General features: G+C 49.1%; 2 protein-coding genes across 2 annotated transcripts; one reads left to right on the top strand and one right to left on the bottom strand.

The window, feature by feature from the left end:
* The first annotated feature begins 13346 nt into the window (after window positions 1–13346).
* Window positions 13347–13970, top strand: LOC109274598 (60S ribosomal protein L17-like). The gene has a single exon (XM_053889847.1). It carries the CDS (start codon window positions 13381–13383, stop codon window positions 13933–13935), a length of 555 nt encoding a protein of 184 aa, XP_053745822.1. The 5' UTR covers window positions 13347–13380; the 3' UTR covers window positions 13936–13970.
* Window positions 13971–15348: 1378 nt separating this feature from the next.
* On the bottom strand, window positions 15349–24839 carry AMN (amnion associated transmembrane protein). Its single transcript, XM_053889846.1, has 12 exons — window positions 24738–24839; window positions 23729–23847; window positions 23579–23623; window positions 17496–17583; window positions 17169–17386; window positions 16891–17028; window positions 16644–16752; window positions 16473–16549; window positions 16124–16289; window positions 15858–16047; window positions 15683–15776; window positions 15349–15602 (listed from the first exon to the last, which is right to left on the bottom strand). The coding sequence occupies exons 1-12, from the start codon at window positions 24778–24780 to the stop codon at window positions 15522–15524; spliced, it is 1368 nt and encodes a 455-aa protein (XP_053745821.1). The 5' UTR covers window positions 24781–24839; the 3' UTR covers window positions 15349–15521.
* Window positions 24840–25150: the final 311 nt, after the last annotated feature.

Below are 25150 nucleotides of genomic sequence, written 5' to 3'. Positions count from 1 at the left end.
GAAGAACGAATGAGAGATCAGGAAGACGGGAGCAGAAACCACCCAAAATAAAGAACAAAAAGAAAAAAGAATTAAAAGAAATGAGAAGAGTCGAAGAGGCCTCTGGGACAACATCAAGTGTTCTAACATTTGTGTCGCAGGGGTCCCAGAAAGAAGAGAGAATGGGGCAGAAAACTTCTTTCAACAAGTAACGGTTGAAAACTTCATTAACCTGCAGAAGGAAACAGACGTCCAGACCAGGACACACAGAGAGCCCCAAACAAGATGAACCCAGAGAGAGCCACACCAAGACACATTATAGCTAAAATGTCAAAAGTTAAAGACACGGAAGGGAGGGGAGACAGACAATGCCCCTAAATCTGGGGGCACAGCAAAAGCGGTTCTAAGAGGGAAATTCATAGCAGTACAGGTCACCTTAACAAATAAAAACCTCAAACAATATAACTTTACACTTAACGGGACTAGAAAAAGAACAATAAATAAACTAAGCCCAAAGGTAATAGAAGAAGGAAGGAAATAAACATCAAATTACAAATAAATTAGAGACTTAAATATTAAAGATTAATGAAACTAAGTGCTGCTTCTTTGAAAAAAACAATATTGATAAGCCATTAGCATGACTCATCAAGAAAAATGAAAGAATTCAAATAAAATTGGAAATGAAAGAGAAGTTACAACGAACACCACAGAACTATAAAGGATTACACAGGACCACTGTGAAAAATTCTACACCAACAGAGGAGGGGCCAAAGTGGTGGAGCAGCATGGAAGGGTTGTTTTGTTTTTTGTTTTTTTTTTGCCTCTCTGATCCCTAAAATGCAGCTAGATCCACACCAAACCATCTTGCACACCTAGAAAACTGATCTGAGGATTAACACAACAATCTGCACAACCTGAACCACAGAATTCAGCAGGTACGCAGCATGGATTGGTGAACTGGGGGAGAGAGAAGCTGAGGGTAGAGAGCTGTTTTTGTGGAGAGAGGACAGAGATGGGGGGAGAGTACAGGAAAAGCACCCCCCTCAAAAGCAGCTGGAGAGAAAGAAAAGTGGAAACACCCATTAAGAGACTTAACACGAAAGGGGGAAAGGAAAAAGAAGAAGGTTTAAATACTGTTAAGATTATAAACGGTGGGAGTGCAGAGTCTGATACCTGCACTCCGCAGCTCAATAACTGGCAGTGCTCTGGTGGAAAGGACGAATCCCCTGGAGCAGATAGCGAGGTCTGAGGGGTCCAAGGGCCACATGGGGAGAGGAGGTTCCCCTGCTGGGAGGACACTTGGTAGAGGCTGTGCGGCCTCCCCACAGGCACAGGTCCCAGTGGACCCTGGAGAACAGCCACGTTTGCTGGTGTTGGAACAAGGATGTTAACGGTGAAGCCTGGCGCCAGGTATGTGTCATGATTGACCATAACCCCTGAACCGCTGCTGTGACACGATCACACGAACTTTTTCTGGGGCAGGCTAACACCTGGCTGCAGTCTCCGGGCCTCTGCAGCAGTGTCGTCCTGCAAACGTTCCTGGGGGCAGGCCAGCACCCAGCCACTACTCAGCAGGCCCCTCCCCCAGAGGATCTGAGTGGGCCAAAGTTGCAGGGCCCTCAGAAGTGAGGGGTCTGGAAACACAGCCCCATCTGGGGTAAAACTCAGGAGAGAGGTGCCACAAGACAAGCTGACAGCTTGGTCATGGACAGTGTAGAAGCAGGGAGTGGACGGAAGCTGGAGACAAAGGAAGGGTGCTTGATTGTGGGTTGGGGACAGCACAGAGTTCTGATGCTAGAGACTGGGTAGCTGGGTGATGCCATTTTCACCCCCCCCCCCCCCCCGCCGTGCATGCACACACAGTACACACACCACAACGACCCACCACAGTAAACTGGGCAGCGCCACCTACTGGAGAATGGAGCTACTACACCAAGCCCCGCCCAAGAGGAACACCACAAGTCTCCGCCTGCTTAGTTTATAGACTATAAAGTGCTTCATAGTTTGACTTCTAGGGAAAACTGGATGTAATTTCAGTCATATTTCATTCTGTTTGCTGGTCCATCTATTCAATTTTTCTTTTCTTATTCTTTAATACAGAAAGATAAAAAAAATTTATTTTTATTTCTATAAACGATCTTTAATATTTTTCTGCTATATTTTTTACTTTCTTGTAAATTTTTTTAAATTCTTCAATTTCATCATCTCATTTTATTCTATTGTATTCATTTTTTTTAATTTTTAAACGTTTTATTTTAATTTCCCTTTTTTTCTATATTTTATCAAGTTTCTTTCAACAACCAAATCAAAACACACCTAGGATTCAACATCCGTTATTTGATTTTTTGTGTGTTGTTTTTAGTTTTTTAATTTTTATTTATTTATTTTCTTTTTCTTCCCCCAATATGAAACAAAGGAATTCACCGCAAAAGAATAGGAAGAAGTCACAGCCTGTGACTTAACACAGATATAACCATAATTTAGAATCACAATAAGAAGATGGGGTTGTAAAAAGCATAGAATCCCTTTCTGCAGAGATAAAAGAAGTAAAATCTAGTCAGGATGAAATTCAAAATGCTATAACCTAGATGCAATCTCGAATGGATGCCACGGCGGCAAGGATGGATGAAGGAGAGCAGGCAATCAGTGATATAGAGGACAAATTTCTGGAGAATAAGGAAGCAGAAAAAAAGAGGGAAACTAAGGCAAAAGAGCACAATATAAGAATTAGAGAAATCAGTGACTTGTTAAAAAGGAATAGCATCTGAATGAAAGAAAATGGAGAGAGAGAAAAAGGGTGGAAGTGTTATGTGAGCAAATCATAGTGGAAAACTTTCCTAACCTGAGGAAAGACACAGACATCAAAATCCAGGAAGCAGAGAGGACTCCCATTAGATTTAACAAAAACTGACCATTAACAAGGCATATCATAGTCAAATTCACAAAATACTTAGGCAAGGAAAGAATCATGAAAGCAGCAAGGGGGAAAAACGTCCCTAACCTACAAAGGAAGACAGATCAGGCTCACGGCAGACCTATCCACAGAAACTTGGCAGGCCAGAAAGGAGTGGCAGAATATATTCAACACGCTGAATCGGAAAAATATGCAGCCAAGAATTCTTTATGCAGAAAGGCTGTCATCCAAAATAGAAGGAGAGAGAAAAAATTTCCCAAACCCAAACCAAAGGAATTTGTGACCACTAAACCAGCCCTGCAAGAAATTTTACAGGACACTCTCTTGAGGAGAGAAAAGATGAAACAAAACAAGACCAGAAGCAACAAAGACTAGAAGGACCAGAGAACGCCACTAGAAACTCCCAACTCTACAGGCAACATAATGGCAATAAATTCATATCTTTCAGTACTCACTCTAAATGTCAGTGGACTAAATGCTCCAATCAAAAGACATAGGGTAACAGAATGGATAAGAAAACAAGATCCATCTATGTGCTGTATACAAGAGACCCATTTTAGACCTAAAGACACCTTCAGATTCAAAGAAAGGGGATGGAGAACCATCTATCATGCTAATGGTCGCCAAAAGAAAGTTTAACCAAGAAGTTAAACAGGAAATTAAAAAGTACATGCAAGGCAATGAAAATGATAACATCACAGCCCAAAACCTCTGGGACACAGCAAAGGCGGTAATAAGAGGGAAATATATAGCAATCCAGGCCTTCCTGAAGAAGGAAGAAAGGTCTCAGATACACAACCTAACCTTTTACCTTAAAGAACTGGAAAAAGAACAGCAAATAAAACCCAAAACCAGCAGAAGATGGGAAATAATAAAGATTAGAGCAGAAATCAATGGTATTGAAAGCAAATAAAACAAAACAAAAACAGATCAATGAAACCAGGAGCTGGTTCTTTGAAAGAATTATCAAAATTGATAAAACTCTAGTCAGTTTAATCAAAAAGGAAAAGGAAAGGACTCAAATAAAATCAAGAATGAAAGAGGAGAGATCACAACACTGCAGAAATACAAACAATGATGAGAACATTATGAGCAATTATATGTTAATAAATTGGGTAATCTGGAAGAAATGGACAAATTCCTGGAAAGATATGAACTACCAAAACTGAAACAAGAAGAATAGACCCATAACCATTAAAAAAAAAAATCTAATTAGTAATCAAAAATCTCCCAAAAACCAAGAGTCCATGGCTGGATGGCTTTCCAGGGGAATTCTAGCAAACGTTTCAAGAAGAGGTAACAACTATTCTTTTGAAGCTGTTCCAAAAAAATAGAAATGGAAGGAAAACTCCCAAACTCATTCTATGAAACCAGCATTACCTTGATTCCAAAACCAGACAAAGACCCCCACTAAAAAGCAGAACCACAGACCAATTTCCCTGATGAACATGGATGCAAAAATCCTCAACAAGATAACAGCCAACCAGATCCAACAATACATTAAAAAAATTATTCACCATGACCAAGTGGGATTTATACCTGGGGTGCAGGGCTGGTTCAATATCTGCAAAAAATTCCATGTGATTCATCACATCAATAAAAGAAAGAACAAAAGGACAAAAACCACACAATCCTCTCAGTAGATGCAGAGAAAGCCTTTGACAAATTACAGCATCCTTTCTTGATAAAAACTCTCAAGAAAGTAGGGATAGAAGGATCATACCTCAAGATCTTAAAAGCCATATATGAAAGACCCAACTCTAATATAATTTTCAATGGGGACAAACTGAGAGCTTTCCCCCTAAGGTCAGGAACATGACAGGGATGTCCACTCTCGCCACTATTATTCAACACAGTATTGGAAGTCCTAGCCTCAGCAGTCACACAATGTGAAGGAATAAAAGGCATCCAAATTGGCCAGGTGGATGCCAAACTTTCACTCTTCACAGACACTCTGATACTCTATATGGAAAACCCAAAAGATTCCACCAGAACACCACTATAAGTGATCCATGAATTCAGCAAAGTTGCAGGATGTAAAATCAACGCACAGAAATTGGTTACATTTCTATACACCAATAATGAAGCAATAGAAAGAGAAATCAAGGAATCAATTCCATTTACAATTGCACCAAAAACCATAAAATACCTAGGAATAAACCTAACCAGGGAGGTGAAAAACCTATACACTGAAAACTATAGAAAGTTTATGAAAGAAATTGAAGACGACACAAAAAAATGGAAAAATATTCATGCTCATGGATTGGAAGAACAAATGTTATTAAAATGTCGATGCTACCCAAACCAATCTACATAGTCAATGTAATCCCTATCAAAATAACACCAGCATTCTTCACAAAACTAGAACAATCCTAAAATTTGCATGGAACCAGAAAAGACCCTGAATAGCCAAAGCAATCCTGAAAAAGCAAACTAAAGCAGGAGGCATTACAATCCCAGACTTCAAGCTGTATTACCAAGCTGTATTCATCAAGACAGTAATGGTACTGGCACAAAAAACAGACACTCAGATCAATGGAACAGAATAGAAAACCCAGAAATGAACCCATAAATGTATGGCCAACTAATCTTTGACAAAGCAGGAAAGAATATCCAATGGAACAAAGACCATTGCTCTTCAGCAAACGGTGCTGGGAAAACTGGACAGCGACACGCAGAAAAATGAACCTGGACCACTTTCTTACACCATACACAAAAATAAACTCAAAATGGATGAAAGACCTAAATGTAAGACAGGAAGCCATCAAAACCCTAGAGGAGAAAGCAGGCAAAAACCTCTCTGACCTTGGCCGCAGCAACTTTTTACTTAACTTTACTGGAGGCAAGGGGAAAAAAAAGCAAAAATGATCTATTGGGACCTCATCAAGATAAAAAGCTTCTACACAGTGAAAGAAACAATGAACAAAACTAAAAGGCAATTGATGGAATGGGAGAAGGTATTTGCAAATGACCTATCAGATGGAATGGGAGAAGGTATTTGCAAATGACCTATCAGATAAAGGGTTAGTAGCCAAAATCTACAAAGAACTTCTCAAACTCAACACCCAAAAAAACAAATAATCCAGGGAAAAAATGGGCAAAAGACATGAATAGACACTTTTCCAAAGAAGACATCCAGATGGCTAACAGACACATGACAAAATGCTCAATATCACTCATCAGGGAAATACAAATTAAAACCACAATGAGATACCACCTCACACTTAACAGATGGCTAACATTAACAACCCAGGCAACAACAGATGTTGGCAAGAAAGCAAAGAAAGAGGAACTCTTTTGCACTGCTGGTGGGAATGCAAACCGGTACAGCCACTCTGGAAAACAGTGTGGAGGTTCCTCAAAAAATTACAAATAGAACTATCCTACAACCCAGCAATTGCACTACTAGGTATTTATCCAAGGGATACACGTGTGCTGTTTTGAAGGGGCACATGCACCCCAATGTATATATATAGCAGCCCTATTGACAATAGCCAAAGTATGGAAAGAGCCCAAATGTCCATCAGCAGATGAATAAATCAAGAAGATGTGGTGTGTGTGTGTGTGTGTGTGTGTGTGTGTGTGTGTGTGTATCTATCTATATCTATATCTATATCTATATCTATATCTATATGATGGAGTATTACTCGGCAATCAAAAAGAATGAAATCTTGCCATTTGCAACTACATGGATGGAACTAGAAGGTATTATGCTAAGTGAAATTAGTCAGAGAAAGACAAACATATGACTTTACTCATACGTGGAATTTAAAATACAAAACAGATGAACATGAAGGGACGCAAAAACATGAAAACAAGAAGGGGGACAAAACATAAGAGACTCTTCAATACATAGAACAAACTGAGGATTACTGGAGGGGTCGTGGGTGGGGGGATGGGCTAAATGGGTAAGGGGCATTAAGGAAGACGCTTGTTGGGATGAGCACTGGGTGTTATACATAGGGGATGAATCATTGGAATCTACTCCTGAAATCATTATTGCACTATATGCTAACTTGGATGTAAATTAAAAAAAAAATAAATAAGATTAAAAAAAAAGAAAAATTACACACCAACAAACTGAACAACCTTTAAGAAATGGATAAATTCCTAGAAACATACAATCTTCCAAGACTGAATCAGGAAGAAAGAGAAAATCTGAACACACTGATTACTAGTAATTAAATTGAATTCATAATAATGACTTTTAAAAACTCCCCAAAAGTCCTGAACCAGATGGATTCACAGATGAATTCCACCAAACATTAAAAGAATTAATACCTATTCTCAAACTGTTCCAAAAAATAGAAGAGAGAGGAATGCTTCCAAATTCATTCTGAGGCCAGCACTACCCAGATACCAAAACCAGGCAAAGATACTACAAAAGAAAAAAAAAAGAAAGAAAGAAAAGAAAATTAAAGGCCAATAACGCTGATGAACATAGATACAAAACTCCTTGACAAAATATTAGCAAACCAAATTTAATACATTAAAAGGATCATTCACCACAATCAAGTAGGATTTATTCCAAAGATACAAAGATGATTCAAAATCTTCACAATCAGCATGATATACCACATTAACAAGATTAGGGATAAAAGTCGTATGATCATCTCAATAGATGCAAAAAAAGGCATTTTTGACAAAATTCAACATCTACTCATGATAAAAACTCTCAAAGTAGTTGTAGAGAGAACATACCTTAATATAATAAAGGCCTTATATGAAAAACCCACAGCTAACATAAAATTCACTGGTGAAAAGCTCCAAGTTTTTTCTCTAAGATCAGGAACAAGACAATGATATGAACTCACCACTTTTATTCAACATGGTACTGGAATTCCTAGCCACAACAATCAGACAAGAAAAGGAAATAAAAGGCATCCAAAATGGTATTGTAAAAAAAGAACTGGAAGTATCACTAGTTTCAGATGACATATAACATATCAGAAAATTTTAAGACTCCACCGAAATATTATTAGAATAAATGAATTCATGGGGCACCTGGGTGGCTCAGTTGGTTGAGTGTCCGACTTCAGCCTAGGTTAAGATCTCATTCCAGAGTTCAAGCCCTGCATCAGGCTCTGTGCTGACAGCTCAGAGCCTACAGCCTGTTTTGGAATCTGTGTCTTGCTCTCTCCCTGCTCCTACCCACTCATTCATTCATTCATTCTCTCTCCCTAAAAAATAAAACATTTTAAAAAATTTAAAAATAAGAATAAATGAATTCAGTAAAGTTGCAGAATACAAAATATTAAAAATCTGTTGTGTTTCTTTAAACATTTTTAAGTTTATTTGCTTTGAAAGGGAGAATCGCAAGCAGGCTCCACACTGCCAGCACAGAGCCCAACACAGGGTTTGAACTCACAAACCATGAGATCATGACCTGAGCCAAAATCCAGAGTCAGATGCTTAACCAATTGAGCCACCCAGGCACCTGTTGTGTTTTTATACACTAATAACAAACTAGCAGAAAGAGAGATTAAGAAAACAATCTCATATACAATTGATGAGAAGAATAAGATACCCAGGAATGTATTTAACCAAAGAGATGAATTAACTGTACTCTGAAAACAGTAAGACACTGATAAGATAAATTGAAGACAACACAAATAAAGGGAAAGATATATCATGCTCATGGATCGAAAAAATTAATACTGTTAAAATGTCCATACTACCCAAGCAATCTACAGAACCAGTGAAATCCCTATCAAAATGCCAACAGTATTTTGCACACAAGTAGAACAAGTAATCCTAAAATTTGAATGGAACCACAAGGCCCCAAATAGCCAAAGCAATCTTGAGAAAGAATAATCAAGCTGGGAGTATCACAATTCCAGATTTGAAACCATACTACAAAACTGCAGTAATCAAAACCATATGGTATTTGCAAAAAAAAAAAAAAAAAAAAAAAAAAAAAAAAAAAAAAAAGATCAATGGAACAAAATGATAAAACCAGAAATAAGCCCATGCACATATGACAAAAGAGGCAGGAATATAAAATGAGGGAAAGATGGCCTCTTCAATAAATGGTGCTGGGAAAAGTGGACAGCTACATACAAAGAAACTAGACCACTGTCTCTATGCCACACACAAGAATAAACTCAAAATGGATTAGAGATCTAAATGTGAGACCTAGAACCACAGAAATCCTAAAAGAAAACATAGGCAGCAAATTCTTGGACATCAGCCTCAGCAATATTTTTCTGGCTCTCTGCCCCTAGGCAAGAGAGACAAGAGCAAAAATAAACAATTGGGACTACATGAAACTAAAAAGGTTTTGCACAGCAAAGTAAGCCATCAACAAAATAAAGGCAACTACTGATTGGGAGAAGCTATTTGCAAATTATGTATCTGATAAGGGATTAACATCCAAAATACATAAAGAACTCATACAACTCAGTGCATGTACGTATGTATGTGTACACACACACACACACACACACACACACACACACAATCCAATTAAAACATGGGCAGAGGACCTAAACATTTTTCCAAGAAGACATACAGATGGCCAACAGATACATGCAAAGATGCCCAGCACCACTAACCATTAGAGAAATGTCAACCCCAAACTGCAATGGGATATCCATTTCACACATAGCAGAGTGGCTAGTATGAAAATGACAAGAAAAAACAAGTGTTGGTAAGGATGTGGAAAAAAGGAAACCCTCATGCACTACTGGTGGGGATGTAACCTGGTGTAGTCACTATGGAATACAATATGGAGGCTTTTCAAAAAAATTAAAACTAGAAATACCATATAATCTACTAATCCCATTTCTGGGTACTTACCCAAAGAAAATGAAACCATTAATTTTGAAAAGAACTATGCTCCTGTATGATTTATGCAGCATCATTTACAACAGCCAAGATGTGGAAGCAGCCCAAGTGTCCATCAATAGATGAGTGGAGGGGCGCCTGGGTGGCTCAATCGGTTAAGCGTCCAACTTCAGCTCAGGTCATGATCTCGCAGTTTGTGAGTTCGAGCCCCACGTCGGGCTCTGTGCTGACAGCCCTGAGCCTGGAGCCCACTTCAGATTCTGTGTCTCCCTCTCTCTCTGCCCCTCCCCAACTTGTGCATGCTCTCTCTCTCAAATATAAATAAACATTAAAAAAATTAAATAGATGAATGGATAAAGAAGATCTGGTGTGTATAAACAATGGAATATTACTCAGCCATAAAAAAGAATGAAATCTTGCCACCTGCAGCAACATTGATGGAACGAAAGGGTATAATGCTGTGAGAGATAAATCAGAGTAAGAGAAATACCATATATTTTCCTTGTATATAGAATCTAAAAGTAAAAACAAATGAACAAACAGACTCATAGACACAAAGAACAAACAGGTAGCTTGCCAGAGGGAAAGGGAGAAGAGAGATGGATGAAATTGGTGAAGGGGATTGAAGGCACAACTTCCAATTACAGGGGCACCTGGCTGGTTCAGTCAGTAGAGTACGTGACTCTTGATCTCAGGGTTGTGAGTTCAATCCCCATTTCAAAAGTAGAGAATACTTTAAAAGTCTTTAAAAAAACACTTTCGATTATAAAATAAACCACAGGGATGAAAAGTACAGCATAGGGAATATAGTCAATAATATTGTAATACATTCGTATGGTGGCAGATAGTAACTACACTTATGGTGAACATTTTGTAATGCATATAATTGTTAAGTCACTATGTTATATAACAAATATAATATTGTATATCAACTATAATTCAATTAAATATTTAAAAGTTGGGGGCACCTGGGTGGCTCAGTCGGTTGAGCATCCGACTTTGGCTCAGGTCATGATCTCATGGTTTGTGGGTTTGAGCCCAAGTTAGGCTCTGTGCTGATAGCTCAGAGCTTAGAGCCTGCTTCAGATTCCGTGTCTCCTCTCTGCCCCTCCCCCGCCATGTTCTCTCTCAAAAATAAACATAAAAAAAAAACACATAAAAAATGTATTAAAAATTTAGAAAAAAAAATCTCACAACTTCATCAAAAAGAATAAAATAGCACCTAAAAATAAATTTAGCCAAGGAGATGAAAGAACTGTACTCTGAAAACTGTAAGACATTAATGAAATAAAGAGGACACAGAAGATGGAAAAATAAACTATGTGAATTGGAAAAGCTGATGTTAAAATGTCCATACCACCCAAAGCAACCTACAGATTCAATGGAATCTGTGTCAAGATACCAATGGCATTTATCACGGAATTAGAACAAATAATCCTATATTTACACGGAACCACAAAAGATCATGCATAGCCAAAGAAACCTTGAAAAAGAACAAAACTAGAATCTTGCTCCCGATTTCAAAGTATACTACAAAGCTGTGGGAATCAATACGGTATGGTACTGGCACAAAAACACACATAGATCAATGGAACAAAACACTGAGCTCAGAAATAAACCCACACTTACATGGTCAACTAATCTATGACCAAGGAGGCAGGAATATCCAGTGAAGAAAAGACAGTCTCTTCAAGAAATGGTGCTGGGAGAACTGGACAGCTACATGCAAGAGAGTGAAACTGGACCACGTTCTTACACCACGCACAAAAACAAACTCTAAATGGATTAAAGACCTAAACAGAACACCTGAAACCATAAAAATCCTAGAAGAAAAAAGGCAGCAAGCTCTTTGATATTAGTCTGAGCAATAGTTTTTTGGATCTGTCTCCTCAGGCAAGGACAACAAAAGCAAAAATAATCACATGAAACTACATCACAATAAAAAGCTTTTGCACAGCAAAGTAAACCATCAACAAAACAAAAAAGTGACATACTGAATGAGAGAAGCTATTTGTAAACACTATATCTGATAAGGGGTTAACATTAAAAATATATAAAGAATTCATGGGGGCACCTGGGTGGCTCAGTTGGTTAAACGTCCAACTTCGGCTCAGGACATGATCTCCCGTTTCATGGGTTCGAGCCCCACATCGGGCTCTGTGCTGACAGCTCAGAGCCTGGAACCTGCTTTGGATTCTGTGTCTCCCTCTCTCTCTGTCCCCCACCTCCTGCTCATGCTCTCTCTTTCAAAAATAAACATTAAAAAAAATTTTTTTTAATTCTTAAAACTCAGTATCAAAAAAACCAATCCAATTTTTTTAAGTGGGCAGAAAACCTGAATAGACAGTTTTCCAAGAAGACATACGGATGGCCAACAGACACACGAAAAGCAGCTCACCGGCGCTACCCGTCAGGGAAATGCCGATCCAAACCACAACGAGGTGTCAGCTCGCACCTGTCAGAATGGCTTTTAAAGTCAACCACATAGGAAACAACAGGTGTTGGCGAGGATGCGGAGAAAGGAGACCCTCCTGCCCTGCTGGTGGGAATGCAAACCGGTGCAGCCACTCTGGAAAACCGTATGGAGGTTCCTCAGTTAAAAACAACCACAGTTTGATCCCGCGGTTCCACTCTGAGGTATTTATCCGAAGAAAATGGAAATAGTCATTTGAAAAGACGTTTGCTCCCGTGTTTATGACAGCACTAATTTACAACCGGTGGTTGCCAGAAGGGAGGGGGTGGGGACGGATGAAATAGGTGAAGGGGACCAACAACCAGACCTCCGTTGTGGTCCCCCAAATGACCACCTAGAAAAATCAACAACAAATACCCACCAGTCGGCCCCAAAGAGAGCCAAACAATATTGGAAGTGTGTTGGTTCAATATGGGAGAACTCTAGCTGGGACCAAAGACCCATCCAGTCCCGCCAGAGACTCTAAAACTCCCATCCCCGACCACTGTGCGTGCAGTCACTGGTCTGCTGGTTAAATGACAGACTTTATACACTAACGCCGACAGGAGAACATCAGCAAGGCCACAGAATGCTGCCGCCTTGCTCGTCCCACCTGCCCCAAATAGTCCTGGGAAACCTGCCCTCAGCGCCCTCAGGCGTTTTAATTGCTCAATGGACCATTTGGGGTCTGGCAAGTGGGTTTTAATCAGCCCCCCCCCGCCCCCCCCCCCCGGCTCCGTGGAGCTGATAGAAATAGGATTTAGTCATGGGTTGTAGGTTTTCTCCTGGACTGAGGCTTTCCCTTGTAGACGGGTAACAGCAAAAGCCCTAATAGAAAATTCCATCCCTACCTGGGGAAACCTCCCTGAACTCCAGTCACTGGAAAACCCGTGTCGCAGTTCAGGTGACTCAACAGGTCTGTGCTGTTGAGCCGGTCCTAAAGCACTGTGCTCACCACCCCCCAGCCCTCAGGGCTAGTAAAACACATGGCATTATTTAGACTCAACTGGCAGGGGCACCTGGGTGGCTCAGTCCGTTAAGCATCTGACTTCCGCTCATGTCATGACCTCGAGGTTCGTGAGTTTGAGCCCCGCGTCGGGCTGTCAGCGTGGAGCCAACTTCACATCCTCTGTCTCCCTCTTTCTGCCCCTCCCCCACTCATGCTCACTTGCTCACTGTGAAAAATAAACATTTAAAAAGTTAAAAAAAAAAACCCGTTCCCATAAGCGGCCTGAGGTGATCTCTGAAAATGGTTCGCTATTCACTTGACCCGGAAAACCCGACAAAATCATGCAAATCAAGAGGTTCAAATCTTCGTGTTCACTTTAAGAACACACGGGAAACTGCCCAGGCCATCAAGGGTATGCATATCCGAAAAGCCACCAAGTATCTGAAAGATGTCACTTTGCAGAAGCAATGTGTGCCATTCCGACGTTACAGTGGTGGAGCTGGTAGGTGTGCCCAGGCCAAACAGTGGGGCTGGACACAGGGTCGGTGGCCCAAAAAGAGTGCCGAATGTTTACTGCACATGCTTAAAAATGCAGAGAGTAATGCTGAACTTAAGGGTTTAGATGTAGATTCTCTGGTCATTGAGCACATCCAGGTGAACAAAGCCCCCAAAATGCGGCGTAGAACTTACAGGGCTCATGGTCGGATTAACCCATACATGAGCTCTCCCTGCCACATTGAGATGATCCTTACTGAAAAAGAGCAGATTGTTCCTAAACCAGAAGAGGAGGTTGCACAGAAGAAAAAGATATCCCAGAAGAAACTGAAGAAACAAAAACTTATGGCCCGGGAGTAAATTCTGCATGAAATACATGCAAATAAAAGTAAAAACAGAAAAAAAAAAAAAACAAAACAAAACCCAACTGGCAAAATTTGCAAAGATGCTTCCAATACCCCAGCCAAAAGCACTGCTATCGGCCCTTCTAAATCTCAGCTCCACCCCCTCTGGGGTAGTTTACAGGGCAAGGGTGCACCTGGCTCCTGCCCGCTCCGATCCACAGCTGGTAAGAGCAGGTACCCCAGTACCGCAAAGGCCGAACCCTGTCTACTGAGAACCAGTGCTCGTGAGCAGAACCATCTTTCCACGGCACGCGCCCATGAGATGCAGAGAGCGAAGGTCACCACCTGCAACCAGACGTTCCGTCTACTGCAAAAGACACTCCAGAAGGTCTCTTCAACCTTGTTGGAAGGGCCCCTGCCAGGTGCTGCTCACCAGCCCTGCGTAATCACTGTTTCTTCCCGGTGCTTGTCAAACCTTTGTAGAAACCATTTAGGTGATGCCAGCTCACTGCTTCGAGATGATCTCCGACAGGAGCGACCTCAGCAGGAAGCGGACCTCGGATGGGAAACACCTGAGTCCTTCCTCCAAACCTTCCTCACTATTCAAATGCAGCCTTAAATGTTTCTCACTGCTATGCGCTTTCCCTCCGATGTGGGACCCACCACGTGGGAAAGGTCTTTCCTGGCACTGAGGGACACAAATAACACACTAGTAACTCTTGATCAGTGATGCTTTTAAGGAAAAATCTTCATCAGAAGAGGAAGATGGGAGCCTGAGTGAAGGCTACTTCATCCACACGGAGCCTCCAGCCGGTGGGCACCGCACCCACCTGCCCTCCATCCCCCCACCGGACCGGCAGGAGGAGGAAGCCCTTCCGGCCTGGTACCAGCCAGCCAGTGAGAAAGCGCCACCGGCCCCAATGCCCGCTGCCCCCGGTGGACCACCACTCAGACCGGCCCCACCCAACCCCCTGCCTTTTCTCTACCGTGTTCCTCTCCTTTGGTCTCCGGACTTGCCTGCCCGCGGTTTCGCCACAGCCTGCATACCCCGAAGTGCAACTCCTCTGCCATTCCAGAACAAACCCGTTTTTCTGGTAAAATGGCCGGCTGTTGTATTTGCAAGGTCAACAGCCATTTGGCATGATGTTGGGGGACTACTGGACAGCCAGCCTCACCAGGTGCCTCACTCCCGTTGGCTTCTAACCACTCCGTCTCCCGAGTTCCAGCCCCCTCCTTGTTCTGGGGGCAACTCTGCAGACTGCAATCTTCTCGGGGACCCATTCTACAGGCAGTGCCCAGAACTGCCCTTTACAGGTGACCAGAAGGGAGGACTCTGAGGCTCACCCCTCACCAATGGAGTGACGAGGGCACTGGTCGGCTCTCCACATTCAAGCAAAGGCAAAGGGGTGGGGACACAGGAGGCAACTGATAGCAGGTGCAAGAAACCCCTTTATTGGGCAAAGCCACCCTGTCCTTGGTCTGCAGGGGCTGGGGACAAGGAGTGTGGAAAAGGGAACGGAGATCTTTTAATGTCAGGGACCCGTACGTTTCTCGAAATGGGGCGGCGGAGGGCAGAGGGGGGCTGGCCAGTCACACGGGGGCTCAGGCCTCCGCCTCCGCAAAAAGAGGGTTAACGAAGTAGCTGCGGCTGACGCTGCTGTTTTCCACCTGTGGGGCGGAAGGCTGCAGGGTGCGCAGGGTCAAGGTGCGTCTGCGCCCAGCACAGCCCCGGGGAAGACCGCTACCCACACCCGTCCCCTCACCGGCTCCACTGAGCCCGCCACGTCGAACACCGGGTTGGAGAAGCCCAAGGGCGCCACGAAGGGCGCTGGGGCCACTTCGTCGCGCCTACTCCACCTGGGGAACAAGGACGTACATGAACCCCGCGGTCCTCCTCCGCGACGTGAGCCTCCGTCCCCCGCGGCACCCCCCGCGTACCTGAAGCTCCGAGGGCCACGCAGCAACAGCGCCCCCGCCAGCAGCGCCAGCAGCAGCAGGAGCAGCCCCGCCGCCACGCCGCCTGCCAGCCCCGCGCGCATTCCAGAACCTTCCAGTCCCGCTGCGGAGCCGTCCCCGACCGGCGCGCCCGACTCCCGAACTGCCGCGGACAGGACCCCCAGGCCTTCGCCTACAACGGAGGGCGCCGGCTCAGTCTCCGCCGGGCGGGGCGGGGCAGGGGCCGGGAAAACGGCACCCGCGGTTACCGTGCTCGGCGACGTCCGCCAGGAGGGCACGTGCCAGCCGCCCCGCGCCGCCCGTCCCGTCGGGCCTGGTCTCTGCCAGCACCACCTGAATCTCCGTGTCTGCCTCGGCGCCTGCGTTCTGGCGCGGCACCTTGGACACGGCCATTTGCAGCCCCTGGTACTGGGGCTGGGGGGAGGGGGTGGAGACAGGGTTAGCCCAGGGACTTCGCCCTCGGACCCGCGGGGGCGTCGGCAGCAGGGACACGGGGTGGGCAGGTGCGCGGAGAGTAACCGCGTCAATGAGGCAAAGGGTGGCCCCGGGCGGGTCTTGCGGTAGGGGCGGGGGTGGGGGGGAGCGCGGCCCCATTACCAGGAAGCCTCGCAGCAGCCGCGTCCGGTACCGCTCAATGTCAAAGGTGGGGCCGTGGGTCAGCGACACGATGGCTCCTGCGACAGGAGGGCCCAGGGCCAGCAGAGAAAGTGAGGCTGGGGGCGAACCAGGGTAGCTAGGCCGTCCCCGCAAACACGAGGGGGTGCTCACCGCAGAGGTCGCAGCACTGCCCCTCGGGCCGGAGGGCGTCACGGCAGGCGGCCGGGGGACAGCGACCGCCCAGGGGCCGGAGCAGGGCGGCGCAGATCCACGGCTGTACCTGGAGGCGGGCCAGCGACCGTCGGCACGGAGAGGGGGAAGGGCAGACCGCGTGGAGGGAGGGCCAGGCGCCAGCCCCGCGCCTCCCCCACCCTCACCCCCGGCGGACCCGGGCCACCCCGGCGCCCTCCGCGCTCACCTCGGCGTTGCCGCAGACGCAGCCCGACGGGTCGGCGCAGGCCTCGGCACCCACGCTCAGAGCGCCCGGCCCGTGGAAGCGCAGGCGGCCGGCGGGGGACGCCAGGAACGCGGCCAGGTCCTCGTCGCGCGTGAACGTCTGCGGGTGGCCGGGTCGCGGGCGGCGCCGGCCCGAGGAGGGGACAGCGACTGAGTGCCCGGAACTCTCGCGTGGGGCCCGGGAGGGGCCGAGGCGCGCAGAGGAGACGCGGGCCGGCCCCGCGCGCGCGCGCGGCTCACCTGGCCCAGAGCCCAGACGCTGCGGACGCGCACGGGCCCGACGCCGGGGCCGAGGCCCACCCGGAAGGAGGCGTCGGGCGGGAAGACGACGTCGTCGTGGCGGCAGGGCACGCGCTCGGCGTCCACGGAGAAGAGGCCGCGCGCCGCGCCCCCGGAGCGCCACAGGCGCGGGTCGTGCCACGAGAAGCGGTCGGGGTCGAGGAAGAGCGCGGGGGCGGCTGGGTGGGCGCGCGTCCCTGAGCTACGCGCGAGGGCGCCCCCGCCCCCGGCAGGCCCCGCCCCCGCCGGCCCCGCCCCGGCCCGGCAGGCCCCGCCCCGGCCCCTCACCTGCGCCGCAGTCCGGGTCCCTGCCGGCGTCCGCCGCGCCGAAGCCGGCTCCCGAGTCCAGGACGAACTCCCCGTCCCGCGGCAGGAGCTGCAGGAAGCGGGGGGGGGGGGGGGGGGGGGCTCAGGCGGCGGTCCCGGGTCCCAGAGGGACCCGTCCCCCCTCCGCGACCCCGGGGGAGGGAGTGCAGACCGCGGAGCGGGCGGGTGAGGTCAGGGGCTGGGGGCGGCCCGTAACTGCCGAGGTTCAAATAAGCCCCAGGGAGCGGGACTGCAGGCCGAGGAGCAAGACCCCGCCTGAGACCTGGGCGCGTGGAGAGTTTGGGGCAGGGTGACACTCGGGCCACGGCCTCTCACATCCCCCCACCGCGGGGCGGGGTGGGGGGAGCTGCACCAGCCAGGAACCCAAGCCGCAAGGGATTGTGAAGGCAGCCGGAAGTGGGAGGGAGGGGAGGGGGCTGCACTTGGGGGTGCCACGGGGCCTCAGCGCGGCCTCTGTCTCCCTTGCGGGCCTGGGCTCCACCACGGCAGCCCGTGCAGCCCGTTCGCCACAGAAGTCCGGCCACAGCTCAGGCCTCAGGTGTCAGATCTAAGGCAGTGGGAAGGCCAGGTGACGGAGTCCCCGCCGCCCTCTCCCTCCCCACCGCCCCCAAGCCCCAGGACCCCAGGCCTCCTCCTTCTGACCTTCCGGGTTGGGGTTGGGGTTGGAGGGGAGCGCTGGGCCAGGAGAGCTGCGCGGAGCAGGAATCGTGTGTGGTTCCCTGTCGCCGTGGGCGGCCCACTCAGGGCCGGGCCTCAAGCCCTAGCTGGCTTGTCCCCTACCTGAGCACCGGCCCTGACCAAGAGGCCGACCCCTGGGGGGATGTGAGGTCACGGGCCAACTGTCCCCACACCCGAGGCAGCCCCACCCACAGGTGCCGCAGTGAGCCGTGGGGACAGACATGCCTCAGGAATGGGGGAGGTGGAGAACTTGAAGTCTTTAAAAAGAACCAGGGGTGCCTGGGTGGCTCCACTGAAGCCACAGCTGTGGCTGAGGTCATGGTATCACAGTTTGTGTGTTCAAGCCCTAAGTAGGGCTCACCACAGAGCCAGCTTCAGATGCCGGCTTCAAGTCCTCTGTCTCTCTTTCTGCCCTTCCCCAGCTTGCACTCTCTGTCCCTAAAATAAATCAACATTTTGGAGCACCTGGGTGGCTCATTCGGTTGAGCACCAGACTTCAGCTCAGGTCACAATCTCACAGTTTGTGGGTTCAAGCCCCACGTCCGGCTCTGTGCTGACAGCTCAGAGCCTGGAACCTCCTTTGGATTCTGTGTCTCCCTCTGTCTCTGCCCCTCCCCTGCTTGCGCTCTCTCTCCCCCTCTCTCAAAAAAATAAATAAACATTAAAAAAAATTTTTTTTAATAAATTAACATTTTAAAAAATCTTTAAGAAAAGAACCAAAGGGGGTTGAATTCAACACTATATTGTACCCAGGAAACCAATATAACACTGCATGTTAACCACACTGGAATTAAAAGTTTAATAATAATAAAAAGAACCAAAAGAGAAGATATAAATAAATCATGAAACATGTAATCATTGAAAGGAAGAGCACGATAGGTGAGATAAACATGCGGACCAGTCCAGCTGGAGAAGGCACAGTGACGGGTGTTTCTGCTGAGGGACCCTGCAGGGTGGAGCAGGGAAGTGCAGAGCCACCAGGAGAGGAGAGAGAATTGACATCCAGGTGCAGAAATGCATATATAAAGGGCGGGGGCGAAGGGGAAATATTTGAAGAAACAAGGAGCATGACTTTTGCAGATTTGAAGAAAGCCGGGACCCCTCAGATGGAAAGGTCTCCTGGAGCGCGGAATGGGAAACAAGGAAGCTCACACCCAGACAAGTCAATGACACAGAGAACATTCTAAAAGCTTCAGAAAGAGCAGATCACCCCGGGGGCTCAGAAGTCCGGTTTCTCAGCAACAACAATGGATGCAGAAAGACAATACAATATTTTATGTACGAAAGGAAAAGAACTTCCCTTCTAGAATTTTATATCCAGCCAAAGTTCCATTCAAATGCAGGAGCATAATGAAAAGACTTCGGAGTGATGGCCGCACAGAGGCCTTCTCTGAAAATGCTTGGAAGAAATTGGGAGGGAAGAGGGCGGCGGCCGCACACGGAAGGACTCATGAGGGTGGACACAGATGCCGAAAAGCTTAAGAAATAAAAAGGACGGCCGGACGTGAAAACCTGGATGAAATATAACAGTTTCTAGAAAAATTCAAAGTGTCAAAATGGGCACAAGAAGCAGTAGAGAATCCGAATAGACCGGTAAGCATTAAAGGAATTGAAATGTTAGTCAAGGACCTCGTGTTCCAGTACAAGTTTTTTACAGGTGAAGGATACTAACCTCTCAAGGAACAACTAACTGACTCCTTCTTAGACGTCATTCTGGGAAATGGAAAAAGGAGTGAAAATTGCCCAGGCCATTTCATGAGGCCCGTGTAATCTTGATTCCCAAACCGAATGGAGGACAATACAAGAAAAATTGTAGTTTTGTTTTACTTATAGATACAAAAAAAATCCCGTATAAAATATCAGCTGACTAGTTCCAATAGTGTATTTTAAAAGTACATGGTGGGGCGCCTGGGTGGCTCAGTCGGTTAAGCGTCCGACTCTTGATTTCAGCTCAGGTCATGATCTCGCAGTTTGTGGGTTTGAGCCCCATGTCGGGCTCTGCACAGTGCAGAGCCTGCTTAGGATTCTCTCTCTCTCCCTCTCTCTCTCTCTCTCATAATAAGAGAGAATAAACTTTTAAGAAGCTTAAAAAACAAAACAAAGCACGGTCATCATGGGGTTCCTGTCCCAGGACGGCTCCCGTCCCGACTTCCCAGACGTATGTACCGTGATGTCCCAGCAGGTGGCAGTGAGGAGTCTTGTGCCAACAAAATCCAAACATTCTGACGGAGGGAAGCCAGGTGTTAGGAAGAAGTGGCACGTTTGACCTGCAACTACAGGTCCCAGGGGGCCATCGGTCTTGCAACGACAGCTCAACCTCAGAAAACCTCATTAACAGGCTAAAAGCAGGGAGGGGGCAACCGCACCTCACTCAATTAAAAAACAACAACAGAGAACTCCACAAATGTATTTATGATTTTTTTAAAACGCTGCTAGCAAGTGAGTAATAGAATTTCCACAATTTAATAAAGTTCACGTACCAAAGCCCTGCAGCAAACATTCACTCAATGGGAAATGAGACATGCCTTCTCTTTCCCATTGGAACAAGGCACAGAGGCCCACTTTTGTCCCTCGTGTGTAACACGGGGAGAGGTCCTGGACGATGCTATTTGGAAAGAAAAAGAAGGAAAAGGAGTCAGGACTGGAAAGAAAGAGGAACAACTATCAGTGTTTATAAAGATAAGCAAGTGGAACGCACAGTTTTTAAAAATAGAGAACCGTTCGTAACGCAAAGCAAACTATAAAGGTCTACGAATGGACCGATACTATACAAGACCTGCGTGGGGACCACTTTAAAAGTCCAGTATCGAGTTTTGTGATGGATGCTGTGAGATATTTGCAGAGAAGTTCACGGTCCTGAATGGGCGGCTTGACAGTATAAAGCTGGTGTTCATTTCCAAACTTCCCGGGTTTTGTTGTTGCTGTTGTTCCCTGATAAAGCTACCCTACCATTTCTCTGCAGCATCAGATCCGCAAAGAACTAGCGGGCCTCTTGGCAGGAGAGTGGAGGGGCGAGTCGCCCTCGGGTAGCAAGACGCCCCACAGAGCCACAGCGTGAGGACGCGTGGTGCCGGCAGGAACAGGGAAAGCGAGCAGAGGGACAAGGGCCCCGAGAGAGCCCCGGGCACCCTGGGCACTTGATGAACAGTGGCGACAGCGCCATGAAGCTGGTGGTTCGGAGGAAGACGTCAGAAATCAGGCTTATCCCAGGGAGAAAAATAAAGCTGGTTCCCTAGCCGGGTCCCACTCAAGCGTGTGACCCTGGTGGCAAAACTGTGTCTTAACAGACACAGGGGTGGTTATGGCTGTGACTTGGCAGCGGGGAGGGATTCTTAAAACACCAGAAACACAGGCGTGAGGCAGCAGGTTCCGCACGGTCGATTCTGACGCCGGTTTCTGTTGGGAAGGGCACCACAGGCAGAATGCTCACGGCGGGAAGGCACTCGCAGTATCTCGCACCAACAGTGGGTTCATGGGTAGAAAATACGAGATTCCTCCAAAGGTAGAGATGGGAGAGGAGAGGGGGTTCAGGAAGGGGAAAATCCCAGGGAGGGAATCCCCAAACCTGAGAAAGACAAGTTAAAACGCGGCTGTGGCTGCACCTGTTACTAGGGCTACCTCTGGGCAGCCGGACAGCGCTGATGGCAGGCGGCGGGGAGGAGGGACCTCCGTGCTCCGGGGGTGGGAGGCGGTCGGGGGCAGCTCTGGGTCCATTCAGCCTGTTCCTGGGCCCCCTGACAGTTCCCACCCAGGCCCAGTGGAGCGGGGGGGGGGGGGGGGGGCAGCTCCCGCGGTGCAGGCAGAAGACAGACTTGGGAGGTGAGGGGGCACCTTCTGGGCCCCCAGGACAGGAGGAGGGGCTCCTAATTGGGCTGCGGGGGATGGAAAGAAGGGCCAGACAGAGGGACCTGTGAGGCATGAATGAATGCCTCTCTTAACATGCTCAAGCTTCCAAAGGAGATCACCAAAATAACTAGGTCATCAGAGCAGGGCCCCCGGCCCCAGGACCCCACCCCAGACGGACCCCCTGCCTGAGGGTTCCCACCGGCTCCGGATGCCCCTCTCCGCTTGCTCCAGGCTATTGCCTGTCCCGGGTGCCAGGATTACACATGCGGGGGTGGGGGGTGGGGGGTGGGGTGGGGAATGCTGGGTTCAGCTCCTCCCTCCAGGTCTCCACCCCTCCTCCACCTGGCTGCCCCTTCTGCATCTTGGTCTTTGGGTTGGACAGATGTGAAACGGCATCTGCACCCCCGATCTGCCAGGACCCGGGACCCCCAGTCTCTGCCCGACGGCCCCTCCCCAGGCAGGGGGAGCTCACAGGTAGGGTAGGGGTCCCTTGCACTGACTTGCCCTGCCCCATGAGTGGCCGGGTCCCACAATTAATGCTGCTTTTGAAACTCATCAATTAACCAAGACACCTCAGGGAATGGAAATTAGGCCTGAGGTCCCCAGATCCTGCATCTGGGCAAGAGGTTGGGCGGGGCCAGGGCCACCAGATGCCCCTCTCCCCAACTCACCCATGCAAAATCCAGTGGCCTCCCTCCAGGAGAGGACTCCAACTCTGGCACCCATACCGAGAGCCCCCCTCCCCCCAGCTCCACCTCTGCTCAGAGCCAGCAACCCTGACATCAGTCACATCTTGCTGGCAGGCGTGCGTTTGACACAACAATGATCCACCCCAGTGAGCAGTGGGAACTAGGAGTGACCCTGACGCTGCTGGGTCCTGGGAAATGACACTTTAAATCAGGGAGCACTGACCTTTTCTGTAAAGGGTCGGACAGTAAATATTTTAAGCTTTGAAGGCCACACGGGCTCCATCACGGCCACTCAACTCTGCCTTATAGCGTGACAGTGGCCATAGATGCTAGTGACCAAATGGGCAGGGCTATGTGCTGATGAAACTTTATTTATGGACACTGAAGTTTGAATTCTATATTTCACGTGCCACAAAAATGTTCTTTTGACTTCTTTCCCCCAACCACTTAAAAATGTAAAAACCATTGTTAGCTCCAGCCACGTGGCTGCATTTGGCCAGTAGCTTCCTGACTCCGCCTTTAAGAGACAGGCCTTATCAGAGGCCTTTCTCCCAGATCTTATCAGAGCCTTTAACACATAGCGAAGCTCCAGGCAAGCGCAGGATGTAGCATCTTCCAAATGTACAGGTCCCAGCCTGAGCTGCGGCCACAGGACCAGGGCCTACTCTCCCATACGGTTTCCCCAGCCTCCCAGAAAGCCCTTCCAGAAGCCAAAGGCCCAAGGCCTGCACGGTTTCCCATGCAGGTGGGGGCCAGTCACAAGACAAGAAAGGGGCTTCAGGGGACCACCAGCCCCCTCCGACCTGGGTCTCAGCCGCAGCTCCCCCTCACCATGTCGGAGATGCTGTGACCTTCTCGCACCAGGACCGACACCATCTGCAGAAAGAACTGGCATTGGCTGGCGGACCCCCTTTGCCTCTCCTCCACCTCGCGGCCACGTGAGTCCCCGCCCCGAGCCCCGGGCTGGGGGAGGGGAAGCACCTTGTCTGCCGGGAACGCGACGGCAGCGCCTGCGCACGGGGTCCGGTTCTGGCTCCAGTTGGTGGCCACTTCGAAGTTGGTGTTGGGGACCCAGAGTTTGTAGGCCGCGCGGGTCATCGCTGGGGAGGGGGTGACTAAGTGCTTCCCGCTCAGACGCCCCAACCCCCAGGAGGAAGAAGGTTGGTCACAGAGCCCGGGGCACAGATGAAGTCTCCCTGTCAGCCCAGACCCTGCGGGAGCCCTGGTGCTCTGACAGACTCCCACCGGATCTGCAGAGCCCGCTCCTGCGTGCCCTCCTCTAGGACACCCCTCGGTATCGCCCCCTAGCCCCGCCCCCAGTTTGCTGGTCGTTGGAGCCGCGGGCACTGCAGGGCAAGGACAGAGACCACGGGGGACCGATGTGAAGGGGGTAGGAGGCCTCTGCCCAGTAGAAAGCGCTGGAGGGTGGGCTCTGATCGGGATCTGTGTCCTGAGGGAGCCGCCAGGGGCGTAAGAGAGGAGGACAGGGGGCGCCTGGGTGGCTTAGTCCCTTGAGCTTCTGACTCTTGATTTGGGCTCAGGTCATGATCTCAGGGTTAGGGAGTTCAAGCCCTGCGTCAGACTCTGCGTGGCGGGGTGGAGCCTGCTTGGGGTTCTCTCTCTGCCCGCCCCTGCTCATGCTCTCTCTCTCTCTCTCTCTCTCAAAATAAAAAAATAAACTAAAAATAAACTTACCAAAAAAAAAAAAAAAAAAAAGAAGAAGAAGAAGAAGAAAAGAAAAGGAGAGAAGGACAGGGACTGAGGAGCGTTGGGGGCGGACACCCGGGACACGCGCCGGCCCGGGTGCAAAGGGGGAGGGCCAGCGCGCCCCCGGGGACGGGGAGACTGAGGCCGCGGAGACCGCACGCGCACGCTGCTTCGGGCAGGAGCCAGGCCGAGCCTCCCGGGCCTCCCGAGCCTCCCGCGCCCCCCGCGGCCTGTCAGGCGCTCCCCCCAGGCTCCCCCGCCCCCCAGCGCGCCCCCCGCCTACCGCACAGCTGCAGCCACAGCAGCGCCCGGCCCAGCGCGCCCATCCCGCTGCGGGCCCGTCGCGCCGACCCCGACCCGCAGACTTTGCCCCGCGGGGTCCACCTGACCGGGAGGGGCGGGGCGGGGCGGGGCGGGGCGGGGCGCGGCCGTCGGGCGGTTACACATTTACCTCCAGGCCCCGCCAGGAGGCGCCGGTCCGACTCGCTCCCTCCCCCACACTCAGCCCTGCGGGAACCTGAGGACCTTGGGCGCCCGGGAAGAGGGGCTCGTGAGGACCCGCCCGCTCCGTGACAAGGGTGGGGCTGGGGGGGGGAGGGGGGGGACGGTGGTGGCGGTGAAACCTCTAGGGCCTCTGCTGTCTGTCCCTGCGCGTCTGGGGCTGCACCTACTCGGCCCACCCGCGGGAGCTGGGTG

The sequence above is a fragment of the Panthera pardus genome, unplaced genomic scaffold (genome assembly GCF_024362965.1).
Source record: "Panthera pardus isolate Hobbes unplaced genomic scaffold, ASM2436296v1 HiC_scaffold_24, whole genome shotgun sequence".
In the NCBI taxonomy this organism is placed as follows: Eukaryota; Metazoa; Chordata; class Mammalia; order Carnivora; family Felidae; genus Panthera; species Panthera pardus.
Note: the sequence above shows the minus strand (reverse complement) of the source record. Positions and strands in the feature narration are given on the sequence as shown.

Bases quoted from the DNA above. Each gene is read 5' to 3' on its own strand.
- LOC109274598 (XM_053889847.1), top strand. From the start codon at position 13,381: ATGGTTCGCTATTCACTTGACCCGGAAAACCCGACAAAATCATGCAAA.
- AMN (XM_053889846.1), bottom strand. From the start codon at position 24,780: ATGGGCGCGCTGGGCCGGGCGCTGCTGTGGCTGCAGCTGTGCG. The intron at 17,387-17,495 runs GTGAGGGGCCGG...GCGCCCACCCAG, and splicing joins GGACCCGGACTGCGGCGCAG to CCGCCCCCGCGCTCTTCCTC. The intron at 16,290-16,472 runs GTAATGGGGCCG...CCCTCCCCCCAG, and splicing joins GGCTGCTGCGAGGCTTCCTG to CCCCAGTACCAGGGGCTGCA.